This window comes from Rosa chinensis, chromosome 6 (assembly GCF_002994745.2).
Source record: "Rosa chinensis cultivar Old Blush chromosome 6, RchiOBHm-V2, whole genome shotgun sequence".
Classification (NCBI taxonomy): Eukaryota; Viridiplantae; Streptophyta; class Magnoliopsida; order Rosales; family Rosaceae; genus Rosa; species Rosa chinensis.
Genome location: NC_037093.1, coordinates 22,876,122 through 22,893,973, shown reverse-complemented (window position 1 = coordinate 22,893,973; position 17,852 = coordinate 22,876,122). Strand labels below are relative to the sequence as shown.

The following is a 17,852-nucleotide window of genomic DNA, read 5'->3' as shown; positions in this document are numbered from 1 at the left end:
GGATAACAATTCATGTCCCGGTACTACGTCTACTAACATATCCGCCACCGGCATGGGATAAACATCTTTAGGGTTAGCCAAATTAAGGTCTCTATAATCCACGCAGACTCGCATCTTTCCATTCTTCTTGTGAACAGGCACTATGTTAGATATCCACTGATTGTACTTGGCCACCCTGATAATGCCTGATTTATGCATTTTCTCGAATTCTTCTTTAACTAGAACTTGGGTCTCTAAACTCATTCTTCGTGGCTCTTGCTTGACAGGCCTCTTGTCAGGGAGTATTGGCAGCTGATGGCATACCAAGTCCGGTGACAGGCCTGGCATGTCTTCGTATTTTTCTGCGAAGTAGTCCTTGAATTCCAGTAATAAGTCGATGAGCCTCTCCTTCTCGCTAGGCTCTAAATACGCACTGATAACCACTTCCATGGGCTCGTCAGTTGTTCCAAGATTGACCTTCTCAATAGGGTCCCTGACCTTATGAGGTGTGTTATCCAATGCCACTGGGGAGAGCTGAATGTCTTCTTCTTCCTTCTCATGGTCAAAGAGCTCCTCGTTAACTATTTCAAAGGTTGCGACTTGATCATACGCCTCTTTTTCCACCAGATACGAGGATAATCTCTCGTACAAAGAGTGGAAGGCCTCTATCCCTTCCTCGGGAAGGTCATAATCTATTAATTATTTAAGGGTTTGGGCACAACATGGCCAGGCCTTTCCAGGCCTTCCTTCGCTAGCCTGAGACCCCACTGTGACAATTCAGAGGCCGTCACCCTTGTGGGGCGGCCTTTGTCATCGATGCCACTGACTTGCAATGGAATCATTTACTCCAAGTAGTACCAGGCATCAACGTAATTAGCGGAAACAGGGAACGGTCGAGGATCAGCATTAATCACTTCAGCTTTATCTGTAGTCCTATGGAATGAAATGCATAAGGAGGCACGTGCTGATGGGATTGGCAAATGAGTGAAAGGTTAATGATTTCCATGTGTCAAGTGGCACTATGTCAATAATGGCATCAGACGACAGTTTTGGACTGTCGTCTGATGAGTCTGGGCGCTATTGTTAAAGCCTGTGCCGTCTGATGGAATTATCAGACAATAGCAGTGAACTGTCGTCTGAGTAAATTTTACATAAGAGCAGCTACTTACATGACTGTTGTCTGAATACCAGAAAGAACAACAGCGCCATATATGGTTACTGTTGTCTCTATGAAGCTTCTACATCAAAGGATTAGTTTTTTTCTGTTGACTGGATTTAAACAACACAACAGACTGCTTGAAATGGCGTTGGCTGTCCACCTTTGACACTATAGGTTTCTCTAAATAACTGTTGTTTGAGTTTTTATTGGACAATGGTTTTTGATGTAGTCTTGTTGTGCTAGGATGGTTCCAACAACAGTTTTTGCTATCATTTTAGATGTGTTTAACTCTCTCAGACAATTGTTTTTACTTAGTTGAGAGTGGTTTGAAAGTGACTCTTATGATGTACATTTTCTTTTATGGAAGAACAACAATCTTTATTAAATGAAACTAAGGATTACATGGGGCGATGCAATAGCATCGAAAGAAAGCAATAAAACTACGATGAACAACATTTGGACTTAATTATATAAATGTAACAATAGTTTCATATATGGGAAGCAGTCAGCTGGTAGGGCTTAGATGGGTCATCTTTGGGGAACGCCTTCACTGCATGGTGTGCTCACTTTCCTCTATGACAAGCAGCTCATGTCCTTGAAAGAAATCCAAGGGATCCATGCCTGGGGTGCTAAAACTTCCAGCGACACATTTGCCTTCTCTTTCATTTGGACAAACACAACATGTGAGAAAACGTGAACTATACTAGCAGCAACATACAACCAGTACCTATTCACATGAGAGACACATTTTAGACAAAGCTTAAGTCTGGTATACTTATGAGAGAGCAACACATGAATGATTCTCATTTTGTTATGCTGTACCAACAAATTGCAGTTCACATTTTTTCTCCTATTTAGCGTGCAACAATATCTCATAACTCAATCTGACCATTTTTCAGGTTGGAAAATTAAATCAAACTTACCAATCATCATTTGAACCTGATAGACTAGGAACCAGACTTTTTCCAAATCTCTAACAATGCCTTGTTCCTAGGATTCAACAGCCACCTGCAGCACCATAAACCTGTATCAATGACAGATCCATGTGACTTCAATATGATAAAAAATAAATAAAAAATCAAATAGATAAACGAGATTCATTTCCAATATCTTACTTGAGCAAATGCATAAGGAAACCCTGAGTACATTCATGTTGCTCAACCGCCACAGTAGATTGCACTACAGAGGCATTGCAAGCTGCAAGGAAAAGAACAACAGCATAGGTAGCTCCCAAAAGATTGATCAGGTCTTTTTGTTTGTTTATGTTGACAGGATACCTATTAGTCATCCTGTCAAGAAAATGTAAATGACATACGAGTTTAAACAGAAAAAGAAAAAAGAAGCAGCAATGATATTGACAAGGTACTTTATCTTTTCTAGATGCATGACCCTATAATTTATATATTGAAATCCATTGAATTAGATTACTGCAAGTAGTCCTTCTAAAGTTAACTAGAGAAAAATTATTATCATTTTTCTCTCTGGATACTTTCCTTAAATTGGAACCATCACCGAGTTTCAATGTTTTAATTGATCAAAACTTAACAGTTAAATAGAATACTTTGGACTGAAAACTATGCCCTGATATTGAAAGTGAGATCAAACCAGTTTTAATATGTGAAGGATGATACATTGTTGGAGCTCTACTGTCGGCATTAGCTGCAGCTACCTAGGCAGCAGCCTCTTTGTTGTTTGTAGCGCTAACACGAGACGGGGACCTAAGAACCACTACACCAAAAAATGAAACAGACGACGGTTAAAATTCGTTGTCTGATTTGGAGGATCACTGTTGTGTATCGGAGCGTTGTGTGATTAAAATTTGCACAACGGTGCTCCACCGTTGTATGATGTACAAACACTCAACATCTTTTTGTTAACACCGTTGTGCCTTCTCTCGGCAGATGCTAGGCACAGCTGCCGCACAACATGGATGTGCCTCCTTCACACAACATAATTTGTTTCCAAGCTGTTGTTGGAAAGCCTAATCAGACAACATATTCTTTAATTTCACTGTCGTCTGAAATACCATCACACTTCAGTTGTATTGCATGTTTGTTGTGTGAATTGGTTTTGGACAACATAATTCAATTTTTACCGTTATGTGATTGTAAATAAGAAGACATAATTTTTTTTTAAAACCATTGTGTGATATGTAAGAATGCATTGAGTGAATGGCCCAATTTTGTTATTCAGATAACGTTGGATTGCCATTATATAAACTGTTGTACAATCATGTTCATTTCTTGAATTTTGTGCATTATAATGCTCCATTTTACCTAATAAATAGTGATCAATTGGAAAGAAAACATATTGCAAACCATCAAATGAGTAATCCAACTCAATATTAAAAGCAGAAAAGCATTTGAATGCATGCCCATCTACTTGGGACATCAAAAGCTGCTACACATTATTCCAAAACATGCCACATGTATAGTTTGTGCAGGAACTTAGTTTGTGCAGCCAACATATTGATACAAACTCGTCTTCGCACCATTCTAGGAACTTGGTTTGTGCAGCCATGGTGTCAAATTTGTAAAGTTGAAGCTGAGTGGTTTATTTCCTGTCCAAATGTCCAACCAATTAAAGACACCTCCGGCCAAAAAAGCCAGTCCAGAACTATATACAAATAAATAAGCTTCATATAAATTAAATTCCTTTCTATCAATCAGAACACAACCTTCTATATGCCATCCAAAAGTGTGTATCTCCAATTGTTATGCTTATGATTTAAATATTGGAAGTTGCAAGTTAAGTTGTCCAAATGGAAGCCATATACATCTCTGAGCTATATATTAGTCATATGCTACACTCTTAATATAACTTGATTAATACAGGTTAATATTTACGAACCAATGTTACTTACAAACATCGAATTGATAGTGTATGAAACAAAAATGAAATCCAATGTCTTCTCATCCCTAGGCATTTCCAAACATCGAATCAGTATAAGCAACGAAAAGATTGTACATCAATTGAAGTACTCCAGATACTCATATATACACTAAACAGAGGACAAAAAGTAAAAGATAGATCCCAGCAATTCAGAGGAAAAGGATTAAGATCAAAAATTATTTAACTAAAAACTATCACCCAAAATTCAAACTGCTGAACATAATATAAATGCCCAATAATTAGCAAAAAAAAAAAAATATTTAAGAACTCACATTTGTGATGCTTTTCAGACATAGAAGACTCAAGTCTGGAAACAACAGAAATCACTGCAATAATGTAAAGCAAATCCCAGTTAGTCCAAATAGAGAAAAATTTGAACTTTGTGTCCAAAACTGAAATAAACACAGCCAAAACCAGAAATAGCTGCTTCAACATCTTTGTTCCACTCCTTACCACGTGAAAAGCTGGGGCATAATCACATTAATACAACCAATCTGCCAAAAGTTAACCACATAACTCATCAAGAAAGACTAAACAGAAATTTAAAGATAATAATTCATCAAGAAAAATGAATAATGAATACGTGTATTATATATATAAAGCCAGAGTGCTAGGTTTCATAGGAAGTGTAAATAGTACTATTGTGTATATATGGTTTAATAGAAAGTGGAAAGCTTCCACTACTTTTCATCACCAAAAAATGAACAGCAGCTTACTAATACTGAGAAACCAATTAGTAGTTTATGTCTAAAGAAAAACTAACTTACAATAGCACAGTTAAAATACAGGTCTGGATTGGATTTCATTCTTTCTTCTTATTCCTGAAATTATAAAAAATGAAAACTTATTAATGAGCAAGTATATAGTTCCCCTGACATACAAGGAAAGACCAATAATCATATGATACACTCTTGTTAGCCTCTTTACCTAAATATCTGTTCATATTTCTGAAAAGGGGAATTGATAAAAAAAAGATGATTACTTTTGAGTTTGTAGATCCTTCAATTCCAAATAATCGGCTAACAACCAATACAAAATTGGAACCATTGATGATTGAGCATCTTACCCTCAGCGTTTCCCATGAAGATGCAACATCTCTACTAACAGAGACATTGGCCCCTCCCCCATTTTCTGCAAAGACATACTTATCCAAAGTTACCGACTTTAGTTGTACCACTGTTCCATCCTAATGTCAATGGCCACAAATGAGTTAGCTGAAACAACAATGAGAACCCAGAAAACAAAAACTCCAACCATTTTGAAAATCAAAAAGAAATTTCTGGAAGGATGCTCACAAGCATATCTCCATTGGGAATGCCATCAAAAAGTGAAGGCTTGATCCAACCTTCCACTACCAACCACCCTCCCAAATATACTGCTCTCACTTTAGAGTCACCATGTAATCCCACCACTAGGAAAAACAAATAGAACACACACATTAATAGAAAACAAACACTAATTAATTTTCTTGATATTGATACATTTCAAGCTCGAAACTTGTAGGAAGAACCAAAAGAATCCAAGAAATAGAAGCATTGGAGCTCACCTGAGTATACTGGAGAGAAGATGAGCCAAGAGCATAATAGAAATGTGCAAACCCATTTGCTAAGAACAAGTTGCATGAAGGATGCTGGGCTTCATGTAGAACCCATTTGCTAGAAAGCTATAAATCCCAGTAAAGGAGTTTTTATTCAAATCCCCAAAGCCCCACCTGGGAGAATCTTAGTAATTCCAATCAACTGTACATCCCCAGTTACCATGCCATCTCAGCTACAATTCAATTTCAGAATACACAAAACAGTACTAAATCAACTAATTGAACCATTAAAATCTCAATTGAATCAAGAAAGTATGAATGGAAATAGAAAGTTACCAAAGATGCAACTGACGGCCCAAATTTCCTTCGGAGTCGAGTAATCTGTGAATCCAAGTAAAACCTCTGGCACAAAAGACTCATAGAAGAAAGCGAAAGACTGACTGATCCCATCGCCGATCTTGAGGCTTTGTTGTTTCTTATCAAGCAGTAGATTCTTAGGTTTAGGTTCCAGTGAGGATGCTGTTATCATGACAGTCGTCGACGCCCTTCAGGAGCTGGAAGAGAAGCTTCTTGACCAAATCGGACGGCAAGGGTTTGACAGAGGCCGTCATCGGCCTCAGATTCTAGCTATGGTAGACTAGAATCTCGCGGGAGAGGGCAGGAGGTAAGCCGTTGGGTGACAGATCAGAGCCGGACGGCGGCCCAGTAACGACGACGGGGTGGTTCGAAATTGAAAGGAAACTGGGATTCAGAGAAATTAGGGCTTAGAAGGAAATTTGGGAATGGAGTTAATCTTCAATTGGATTTCTATAAATTGAAACGAAAAGGAAACTAAGGAAAAATGGAAGATGAAGACGTCTGGGTTTGGTGATTTGAGATTTCAAATTGAATCAATTGGGGAAAGGCTGTTTAAGGAGTTGGGACTGAGCCTTTAAGGAATTGAGGAGATGGTTCGAAGAAGCTGACCCAAGGCCAATATTTGGATTTTTATCCAAGTGGGATAGTTGTATTTATGAATCAGACAACACAAACACAAGTTATGTTATCTGATTATGTAAAAATTAAACATTCCAAAGAGGGAAAGTTCCCGCTCTATACAATCAAAGCATGTAGTTTGGCGCTAGGTTTAGAAATTACTCATTCACACAATACAAATAAGTAATTTGGTTGTGGAAGCATACAATCACTAAATATATCTCGATCAAAATTTGTAGGTTTTAGGGCGGAATAGGTGCCATTTTGGGGCAAATTTAGACACATCCAAATCTTCCTAATACATCTTCCTTTATCATACAACGAAAAGTAAAAAACAGTTGTATGATATTTTAAAAGCTACACTCAGACAACAGATATAACTATTCTGTTGTACTAAGTAGTACAAATTTGGAGCCATATTTGCGTCGAGCTAGGAGGAAAATGTGCCGCTATTTTTTTTTCATTCACACAACAAACTATTCTTGTAAGAGTTGTGCAATTACCTTTTAGCTAAAAACTTTAAAATTTTAATAGCCTTATACAATGAAAGTTTTTTAAAGGTGTTGTATGATTCAATTTCCCTCATCACACAACAAAAAAAAAATTCGTTGTGCAAAAAGTGTTGTCTGTTGAGGTTATTGGTGTAGTGAACCATAGTAACTCATAATCACATGCCAGGAAGCTTAAAAATCATTAGACTCTATAGTAACTAAAGCAACTACAAGACCTTCCATCATAAGAAAAAGAAAATACAATATTTCTTCAATAATAGATCATCTACTTGACCACTTGAATATCATCTTTTTTAATCTGCACTAAACTAGTGAAATAAACACCCTCTCATCTCTACAAACTAACTGTGACTTGGATCTTAAACAGCCAACAAATAAGACAGAAAAGTGATGATGGTTAAGGATACACTTTCTCCTTTCAGGCAATGAACACCAAATGTAAGTCTTTTATTAAGTAAAAGCAGCTCAAAAAAGTCGCTGATTATAATAGGTGAACGAGCATTCTATTCTTACAATAGAACTACTATCTGCAGGGTATGCAGTAGGACAAACATTAATATATCCCACATAGCCTGCAGACCACAGATATCACATAGAGGATTGGCATTCTGGTTTGAATCCCAATATTGTGGAAATTGACAGAAACTTTCAACCAACAATTCTTATTGAACGAAGGCTGTATTGGCTACAAGAGACAATTCAAACATGCCAAACTCACCAAAAAGAATAGAGTCTACAACTCTTGTAAAACCAACATTTTCCTAATGTCCAAGACTACTTCAACAATAACATTTACAGAGGGCTTGTAGCAAAGTCATTTTCTCTCACATCCATAATTTTATGATAATTTAGCAGATGCCCGGATGAAGACTGGGTCTACTAAAAGGCAAACACAAATAAATTTCAGAAATTTCAATTTGATGACTAAATTTCAATTTAGCAGATGCCCAGATAAAGACATGGGTCTACTAAAGGCTGCACAGTTCCTGTTCCAAATTTCAAACCAAAACATTCATATACAAGGCTAACAGAAACATAGTCAATAAAACCAACGAGATAAACAATGAGCGACTACTGAAACCAAAGTTCACTTCTAATTTGACCTGAAACTACAAGTGAGCCAAGGAATTGATAAACTGAAGAATAAAGAAAAGAGAAGAGGGATAGGGAATCGTACGGGAAGGGGCAGAGTCAAACCTGAGTTCGGCATTGATCTTGTCGTCGTAGGTCTCGTCCTTGATGAAATCGAAGAAGCACTGGGCCGAGAACTCATAAATCTTGTCGATCATCATCATCGTCATCGAGGATGCCATCGTGTAAGGTTCCTCCATCGCCGGCGGCATTTGGTGTCTAAGAAATCCTTCTGGTCTAAATGAGAGAGTGAGAGAGAGAGATAGAAAGAGAGAGAGAGCATTGGGATTAATGAGAGAGAGTACTGGAGATGGGTAAGTGTTAAAACGATGTCGTGTTATTCATCGAAATGGAGGGAGTTGAAAAATTGAATTTTGGCTGAGTGAAGAAATTCAATTAGGGCAGCAGCATTTAAAAACTTAGACAACAAAAACGCACACGATTATTGTCTGAACGAGAGTTGCACAACAGTCGTAGAAAAACTATTGTCTGAATATATAGTCAGACAACATCAAATACTAACATTATATGAATAATAATCGCACAACAGACACAAGAAAAACTATTGTCTCAAGATATAATCAAACAACATCAAATATTAACATTATTTTAATAATAATCGCACAACAGACACGGAAAAACTATTGTCTGAATTAAATTACTCAGACAACATCAAAATGCCACCATTGTCTGAATAATAGTTGCACAATAGAGAAGTAATAACTATTGTGTGATTAAAAACAACCAGACAACATATTTTCTCAACTATTGTGCTAATCAACCTTGAACAACATCAATGAAATAACTATTGTCTGAATTGTGGATTCAGACAACATAAAAAAAAAAAATCATTGTTTGGTTTATAATTGCACAACAGCAATGTAACAACTATTGTCTGATTCGAAAATTCAGACGACAGAATAATTTTTGCTGTCGTCCCAAAGTATCAGACAACAGTTAAAAATTTTGCAGTTGTCTGAAGCATGTTGTCTGATGCCATTATTGACGTAGTGTGGTGATTGACCAATGGGTAATTAACCCATCACCAATGCATGCTGAACGTTATGGAAGCAGAATGTGGATAATTAAGCAAATGGTTTGATTAATTAATGATTAATATTAATTAATCAAACCAATGATTAATTAATCCAACTTCTTTTTCTTCAATTTTCTTCTCTTTTTCCTCCAAATTAAAATACTTCCGCACACAACATCATGACTAGTGAAGTTCCGCTCTCTTGTTAGCGTCAACCACAATTGACCGGCATCGACTATTTCGTCCTTTTGTCGGAAACTCCAATTTGCTCTATTTTTACACAACTTATTCCGAAATTCATAACTCCACTTATTTACTACAAAATAAATAAAAATTGATTAATTACATAATAATTGACTTGAGGATTAACTTAATTCTAGTGTTTTAGATACAATTACATGCATAGAAATGCGTGTAATCACATCCCCACACTTGAACTTTGCTTGTCCTCAAGCAAACTAAATGTAAAATAATATCCGAAAATTTATTAACTCAGACAAAGATGCTCAACCAAAAGAAAGTGTGGTATTAGCCCTTCCAACCATAACCCTCAGAGAACTAATTATGTATATGACTATAAAGTTGATAAAACACAACATAGGACTTACAAATTTCTAAGGCAATTAAGAAGCACATATGAGAAATGCTCAAGTATATGCATGTGTTGACCATGTGTCAAATCAATCCGCCATAATCAAATAGGCATATAGAAGACCCAACATAACCCGCTAAACTCACATAGGTTCACTAGATATTACCCTCAAGTGTTTAGGGGCTATATGTGTTTCACTCAAAAGCAATTTCACAACACGCGTCGCCATATGCTTGCTCTTCGATCTCATCTCCACTAGGTAACCCACAAAATTCAAGATCAAGAGGTCTTTTATTTGGTTATAATGGGGCTAAGGGCAAGTGACTATAATAAATGAAGGATAAGGAAACACAAAGTCCATAGAAGCCGGTGAAGAAACCCTCTCTTGTCGAGATATATGACTTTTGTTTTCAAATGCTAACTCACTTACTCTAAACCCAATGTACAACCCATACTACAATATATACAATACTTCACTTTCTTTCTATTTTTGGATTTTCTTCTATTTGACTTTTTCTTTTCTTTTCTTTTCAAACAACTCTTTTTTTTTTTTTTTTTTTTTTAACTTTCCTTTCTAAACAAAATCGCTCATCCTCACACTTATTCTTTTGTAACCTCGCACTTTTGACTTTTTCTTTCTTTTGAAGCACTCAAACATAAAGTCATTCTCTTGAATCGATTCCCCAACTACCATGGAAGGGTAGGATAAAAGTGTATATGCTAGGTAGGAATTTATGGTGGTAATGAACAAAAATGCTAAATATATAAATAGGCTCAAAGTGGCAACCTAGTGGTAAATATTTTTGGGCACATGCTTCTTTGGCCATGGTGGTATATAGTCCTAATGGCTCCACCCTTTCTATCATGTAGCATGCTAAAAGTAGCCACGAGAGGTCTCAAGCAAGTTCTAGATATGCAATGTCATGAAATTGTACACACATGAAAGAATAAGTGAATGAACAATGCATACACTATAGATATTGGCACAAAAGCTCACAAATAAGGGCATGCAAGTCAATCAAATCATCTATATGCTTCTCTAATTATGATGAACCAACCTAACCATAGGCTATGTGCACACATATAGTCAAGCATAGATCACATATACACTTAATCACAAAAAAAATTCAAAGTCCTAGATCATGCTCAATCTATCCACAATCATAACAAGTTAAGTCCATGTCTCGTCATTGGGGTTGGAAAAGGTATTAACAACTAAAATTCTAATTACAAAAAGCAATCTTTTTTTTTTTAGGGTGCCCGAACCCTCACCCCCACACTTAAAACCAACACTGTCTTCAATACGGTCAAGTGAGCTCGAAAGCTAAATCCAAGTCGGATTTAGGCATGAGAGTGAAGTCCGGGCGAAGGCACAAAAATTAACTATGAAAATGAAAATATCTAAATGCGGAGAAAAGTTACGGAAAACCCCCTTTGTGACCCTCCATTGCTCACGACCTTTGGGGAAGCCCAATATGAGACACCAACCTCAAGGCACAAAGCCTTGACTTCCTTAATGTATGCACCAAGCTAGCTCCAGGCGCTCATGAAAGATCGACTCCATTGAGAAATGTAGTGTCCAAACAGCAATGCGTCGAAAATAGCCCATCAAATAGTGAAGACAAAGGTCCTCCATTAAGATCATAGGCCTTGGCACCTCCAATACACCCAAAACTACCCTCTATTGGCCTCCATTGAAGAATTGAAGTGCAAGAAGTCCAACCAACCCGAGTGAACAAAACTAGTGAGTGCAGAAAACTTCCAGCAATGACCTATTTGTCTTCCAATGTCTATATCTCAAACTCAGAAATAGATAAGTAAGTGAGGAGGCTTCATAGAATAAAAAGTAGACTCAGAGATCTTTCTTTCCATATAAAGTTAGCCAGCTATCTTCAACTGAAAAGAAATCTATAGCTGGTCAAAGTTGCCAGATTGTAATGATGACTGCTACTGACCCTCAGCGACCAAAGCTGCAATTTCTGAGGCTCCAGAGGCGTAAAGAGAGTGAGACTAATTGGATATAAAACTAGACTCATGAAGCTACTTTTTCTTAAAATTACACTGAAAAATCAATTCTGAGTCAAAAATCGTTGGCCTCCAAACTCACTGATCTGTTCTGCAGTTTCTGTTGTGCCCTGTTTCTGGCCTCTGTCACTTGGAACATTAAATCTGAAGTGGTGAAGGTCCAAATAAAAAACTGTTTCTCCTGTATATAGAAGGAATGTGAAGACACATCTCTGAAAAATTTTAGCTTCAAATTGCTTGGGATGTAGAAGGTGTAGCTTCCCAAAGTCACTCTACAGTAGCTGTCTCTGTTTTGACCTTCACATATTTACCACCAAATAACTGAAGTTCTAGAGACTTAGAATGGCTAAAATTTTTGCAGAAGATAGCAGACCCATAATATAATAGTTTTAGAAATTTTCAGCTCAAATTACCATGTATATTGAAAACTATAGTTTCCCAAAGTTAACTGAACATCTTAACAGAAACTGCCCACTGCAGAATGCATTCTTTCTTCACACTTCCAACTCCAAACACCTCCCATCCTCCCAAAATGCCTCAAAAGCTTTATTCACAACAAGAATACACTATGAAAGAAAGAAATAATACCAATGATGTGCTAGGGTTGCCTCCCTAGCGAGCGCTTTGTTTAAGGACTTCATTGCCGGTCCATAGAACGTGAACTTTGTCAAGGTGGATACTTCTCAAGTGCGACCACCCTATTGTTTGGGGCTAAGGGACTTCTTGATGTATCATAGAGGCAAGACCAAGAGATATCCATGAATAATCCAATTGGTAACCAAAAGTGTAGCTTCTTAATCTTCCTCTTCTTCTCAATTTTTCTTCTAGAGGCAAACCTTGCCTTCTCCTTCTCAAGTGGTGTAGAAATGATGCTCTTAGGAACAATAGGTGGAAAAACTCTTGAGAGTGATGGGAAAGGGTGAGTACAAGTGTTCCATTTCCTTTCAAATCCATCACCTCATTGTAGAAACATTGATCACTAAACGGTGGATTGAGAGGTAAAAGTACCTTGATCTCAATCTTCTCATTAAGTACATAAGTGTTCAACGTTCTACTCTCCACTTGGGAAGCACATGATGGATCTCCGTGGATGTGGGAGGAGAGAAAGTCCGTGGCTCTTCAATTTCTTCATCATCACAAGGTATTGAAGGACTCTCTTCCTCCTTGGGAATATCGGCCTCAACAATTAAGGGAATATGGTGTAAGTCTTCAAGCTCCGCCTCCTCCTCACAAGACAAATCATCATCTTTTTCAGAATCATCTTCAAATACAACATCTTCATTGCGAAGATTAGAGTTCCAATATTGCACCGATTCCTCCGAAATGTTGTCTCTCACCCTACTTGCATTGGAACTTTCATAACCAAGCTCACTTTCTTGTATATAAACATCACGCTCTCGATCTTGAATAGGCAACTCTTGCTCATGATGCTCATAATACACTCCTCTTAAAGAAGGCTCCGCTTGGTCAAAGAAAGACTCTTGCTCATGAGAAATGGTGAAGGATGGCTCTTGTGCAAGACTAGGCTCAAGTTGCTCATTGGAATGTGAAGTCATTTCTTGAGAAGCTTGCAATTGAGCATTGAAGGCTTCCAATTTAGCATGCAATCGAGCTTGGGAGGCTAGACATTGAGCTTGGGAGGCTTGCAATTGAGCATTGGAGGCTTCCAATTGAGCAAGTTGTTCTTCAAGTGATGGCTTCCTAGGCTTAAAAGCTTGCTCTTGTGGATATGCCTTGGGTACAAATGTCTCTTGATACATGCCGATCTTGTACTCATACTCTAGCATAAAATCCGGGTACTCAAATCTCAAAGAGCATTCAAAAGGTGAGTGCCACGGAGAATTACACAAGGCACAAGCTTGGTTGTAACAAGGCATTGGACTCTCGGCATATGTATTCCATTCTTGATAGCCTTCACCATTATAACTTTGTTGCTCATATCCCCTACGATCATCCCATCCATAGCTCCATCGATCCATATCTCAAAGTGATAATAAAAATAAGTACCTATGAATTCCCAAGAGTGAGATTAGCAACCAACAATTAAAAAGAAAATCGAAAACTAGGCACACAAAACATAACAACTAATTAGAATCACTTCTTCTTCTTCTTCTTTTTTAATAACAAATAAACAAAAAAATTGCCAAAGTGACCAAGAACCGATTTACCAAGGGATTAAGGCTATTAAACCCTAATCCCAGGCAACGGTGCCATTGACTTGATACACATTTACGCAAGCACACGTATCATTGTCAAGATAGGGAAATATTATGCCCAAAATTATCGTACCAAAGGGATTAGTGGCTAACCCATAATCCTTGGGTAATAGGAAATAAAGACACTTAGCACACAAAGAAAAAGAAAAAGAAAATAAATAAAAATGTTACTCTAAGGCACCAAGCTTAGCAATGGTCGGCTTTGGTTTGCACCGAAACCAATCAAAGCTATGAGCCTAGTGATGACTATTTACAATGAAGTAGGAAATGTCACCGAAAATGTAATTTGCATTTCTAGAAACTAAAGTGCAAGAATTTAAATGAAAACTACTAAATTAAATAAAGTAATGCAAAGTAAGAAATGAATATAAATTGGGGATTGGTAGCTAGGGATGAATCCTAACCCTAATTCAATGCTCTAGATGCTAATTTAATTTATATGCAATTTATTAAAGATGGTAGAAGCCATACCCAAGGCTTTTCAAGGCTCAAGGGTCGAAATTCCCTTTCATCGTATTCCTACTCCGGTTCAAGGGCCCTAGGAACTCTCTTGACATGAATTAGAGCCGGTTCAAGGGTCACTAGTTCACATCAAGAGGCCTAGAGTTCAAGGAATTAGGCAACCAAGCTCACCATAATTGCGATCAAGCTAATCATGTAGTGAACCATGCTTGTACTTCCCACGAATTTTAAATCGGAGTTCTAGCTCTAAAATCTAAGGACGTCATCCCCTAAATTTTAATCTAGACTTAATAAAACACATACCCAAGAGTTAACAATTCCTAAGCATGCATTCTAATCAATTATCACAAAACACAAGCATCCAATAATTAACAAATTCCATATATAATTAAATTAAGCATCCATTACGTCAAATTTGGGCTAGGGCACACAACCCTAACCCCCAACAAAGAAATTACTCACTACCCATAGTTAAATTAACATCAACAAACATCAATAAAGAGGAAAAGATGAAAAGAAGTGAGAAGTAACAAGAACAAGTCACAATTGCTATGATGCAATTCTGACAAACCTTGATTTATAGCTCCCCACTTTTACCTAATCTTCAAATCTTGATGATGATGAAGTTCTTTGATGCTTAGAAGCTTTGGGTGAGTAACCCTCAAATACCCAAAAGAAAATTAATTAAGAGAATGGAAAACGGAAGGGGAGGAGAGAGAGAGAGAGAGCAGCCCAAAGGACCGCCCCTTGCAGCTACTGTTTGTGTGTGCGGCGCTCTCCTTCAAGATTAGATGAATGAGGGTATATATATGCTGGTGGCTGGCTTGGTCGAAGAAACAGAGGGTGGTTAATTATACCACGGGCTGGGCTTGAATGATGATTGGGTCACTTGGGTCTTCACAACAGAAAGGAATTCTCTTCGTCATTCGGCTTCTGTCCGACAATATGGAATGAAATACATAAGGAGGCACGTGCTGATGGGATTGGCAAATGAGTGAAAGGTTTGATTAATTACATAATAATTGACTTGAGGATTAACTTAATTCTAGTGTTTTAGATACAATTACATTCATAGAAATGCATGTAATCAGTTGCTGTCGTAGCTTGGACGTAGTAGGGTACTTTAGTTTTAGTCTTCCACTGTGTAGTGAGTGTGGTGGGTTCTTTTACTTATTAAATTGTTATTCAGTTTAATTTGTAGACTCTCGATAAGTAATATGTGACTCTAAGAACGAGTCGGTATTAAAGTGTTTTCTTGTGATTGTTGAGTTTTCGCGTTTCAGATTTGAATTCCTTTATTCAAAATTCGGGGCGTGACAATGTTAGTACAAAATTGTTTGTTTCATGTTGGTAGGTCTGCCGTTTTGCTCTCAAACAAGTCATCAGATAGGTGCAAGCTAAGTCCGAGCTGGTGCATGTTGTGAGGACTCATAAAGGGTCTGATGATTACGCATGTCGGCGTGCTTATCAAGAGGAGGACAATGCTGGCAAAACTAGGGTTTCGTTGTCGAAGTGCTCATGGCTATAGCTGGTGTAGCTCTTAAGACAAATATCGATCACAACTTTGCTTAGTTCTCTTGTCCTGCATATAAGCGAGCAGCTTCTCTTCTTTGCTACTTTCCTTACAAGCAAGTTGTTCAATGCGAAAATCAAGCCTTACATCTCGGATTTCAAACTCGTTTTCGATCACTTCTACGTCCATGCTAGTGGAAGGTCTGTGATTGATGAAATTGAGAAGAATTTGCAGCTTCTACGTACAAGGTTTTTTTTTTAATATTTTTTTTTTATGACAAGCTTCTAACAGTTCATGTTGCTACTGCATGCATAGTGAATTTCTTAGGCCTTTCGATGGGAATAAAGACAAAAGAAAGTTAGTTATATAATTGCCATATGCAATATATCTTTCTTTGCTGTTGAAGCTAGATTGGATGATGTATGATTGTGTGGATTGAAGATTTGAAGGTGACCTTTTTCTATTTAGTTAATCTCAATTGGCCAGGGGTGTCACACAACCACTTCAAATCCGAAAAAAGAAATGGATATTGATACGTTAAAATCAAGCATTCAACTTAACCCTGCAAAATGTAGTAGTTAGCAATATAGAGTAAGCAAGGATCGTTCAAGCCGGGGATTGAGGGTAACAAATTAATCACACAAAGTAAAAACAAACTAATTTAAACTAACTAAAACACATATCAAACAAACAAAATCTGAAACTAAACAAAACAAAAACGTCAAACACTAGAAAAGAGAGAAAAAGATGGCAGGAAACAGAAGGGGATAGAAAGGTGTGTTTCAATCCTAAGTTGAAACAGATTTGAGGTTTTTATGTTCCTACGAAAATAAAAGAGAAAACAAAAGGAAAACAAATTTGAATTTTGATTTTGAGAAAATAAGATGGAGAACATGTTAGAGACTTGGAAATCCACCGCCAATTACTTTCGAACAATGTTAAGTTAACCTAGATTCAATTACTAAGGTGTGAACAGAAACCAATCAAGAAACAAGTCGGAGCAGATCATGTCTCTTATTAATGTTTCCCTAATTACTTAGTCTACGTGAACGCACAATAGCTAAGCCTATCAAACATGCAATCAAGGTATAGAACGCTATCCTATCAACAACACATATAGTGTCAACATATTTGAAGCATTAAGATCTCATGGAAACGATTGATTATAGAGTTGCAGTCTAGTGTGGAACGCCTACCTAGCATGCTCTTCTAGTTGTTTAAAACATAAGCTTTTGTCCAAAGTCTTGCATACTTGTGGATTAGAAAACAAGACGATTAGGTGAATTATTTTCTAAACCTAGCTCCAATTTCATGCATATATCGTAAGTGTCGACCCAAAGAACATAAACACATAAAAGTTTTCAATCAAGCGGAAATAAACAACCAATCCACACCAAAGATCAAGAAACTAGATTTAAACAAACATATGTTCTACATAATTGGGGCTTCAAACCTCGCCCCTAACAAAAAGAATTTTAGTTACACATTGTTTTGAAAACCAAAATAAAACAAATAGAGAAAAAGAAGGAAAAGATGATGGCAGATGAATAAGAAAGAGAGATAGGAGAGAAGGTGAAAGGGGTGGTCCTTTTTCACGTGTGCAGAAGCTCAATATATATATATAGGAGAAGTGCAGCCCTAGTTTCCTTCTTCAACAATGCTTTGAAAACCTTCCCTAGTTGCTTGAGGATTCGTTTAATTGGTGCTCAATTAAATGATTTTCAAACCTTGGTAATCTTGTTGTAATCTTGTGGAATTATTCTATGACTCTCCTTAATATTTTCAGCAGCAATAACCTTCCAAAAATGCACCCAAAATCCGTC

General features: G+C 37.2%; 1 protein-coding gene, 1 long non-coding RNA gene and 1 pseudogene across 3 annotated transcripts; 1 reads left to right on the top strand and 2 right to left on the bottom strand.

The window, feature by feature from the left end:
* The window catches only part of LOC112171069, a 42,119-nt pseudogene extending 25,829 nt beyond the window's left edge, over positions 1-16,290 (top strand).
* On the bottom strand, positions 1,670-2,290 carry LOC121049721. The gene is made up of 3 exons (XR_005801152.1): positions 2,254-2,290; positions 2,062-2,146; positions 1,670-1,797 (listed from the first exon to the last, which is right to left on the bottom strand). It is a non-coding gene; the product is annotated as an uncharacterized LOC121049721 (long non-coding RNA).
* Positions 4,302-5,795, bottom strand: LOC112173299. 2 transcript variants are annotated; one of them, XR_005801149.1, is made up of 6 exons: positions 5,577-5,795; positions 5,326-5,441; positions 5,097-5,216; positions 4,798-4,851; positions 4,484-4,524; positions 4,302-4,356 (listed from the first exon to the last, which is right to left on the bottom strand). XR_005801149.1 is itself a non-coding variant. In XM_040507724.1 (5 exons), the coding sequence occupies exons 1-5, from the start codon at positions 5,650-5,652 to the stop codon at positions 4,332-4,334; spliced, it is 378 nt and encodes a 125-aa protein (XP_040363658.1). In that variant the 5' UTR covers positions 5,653-5,795; the 3' UTR covers positions 4,317-4,331. The 2 variants fall into 2 exon arrangements, 1 of the variants encoding a protein (XP_040363658.1); XM_040507724.1 differs by lacking the exon at positions 4,798-4,851 and having other exon boundaries at positions 4,317-4,356.
* Positions 16,291-17,852: the final 1,562 nt, after the last annotated feature.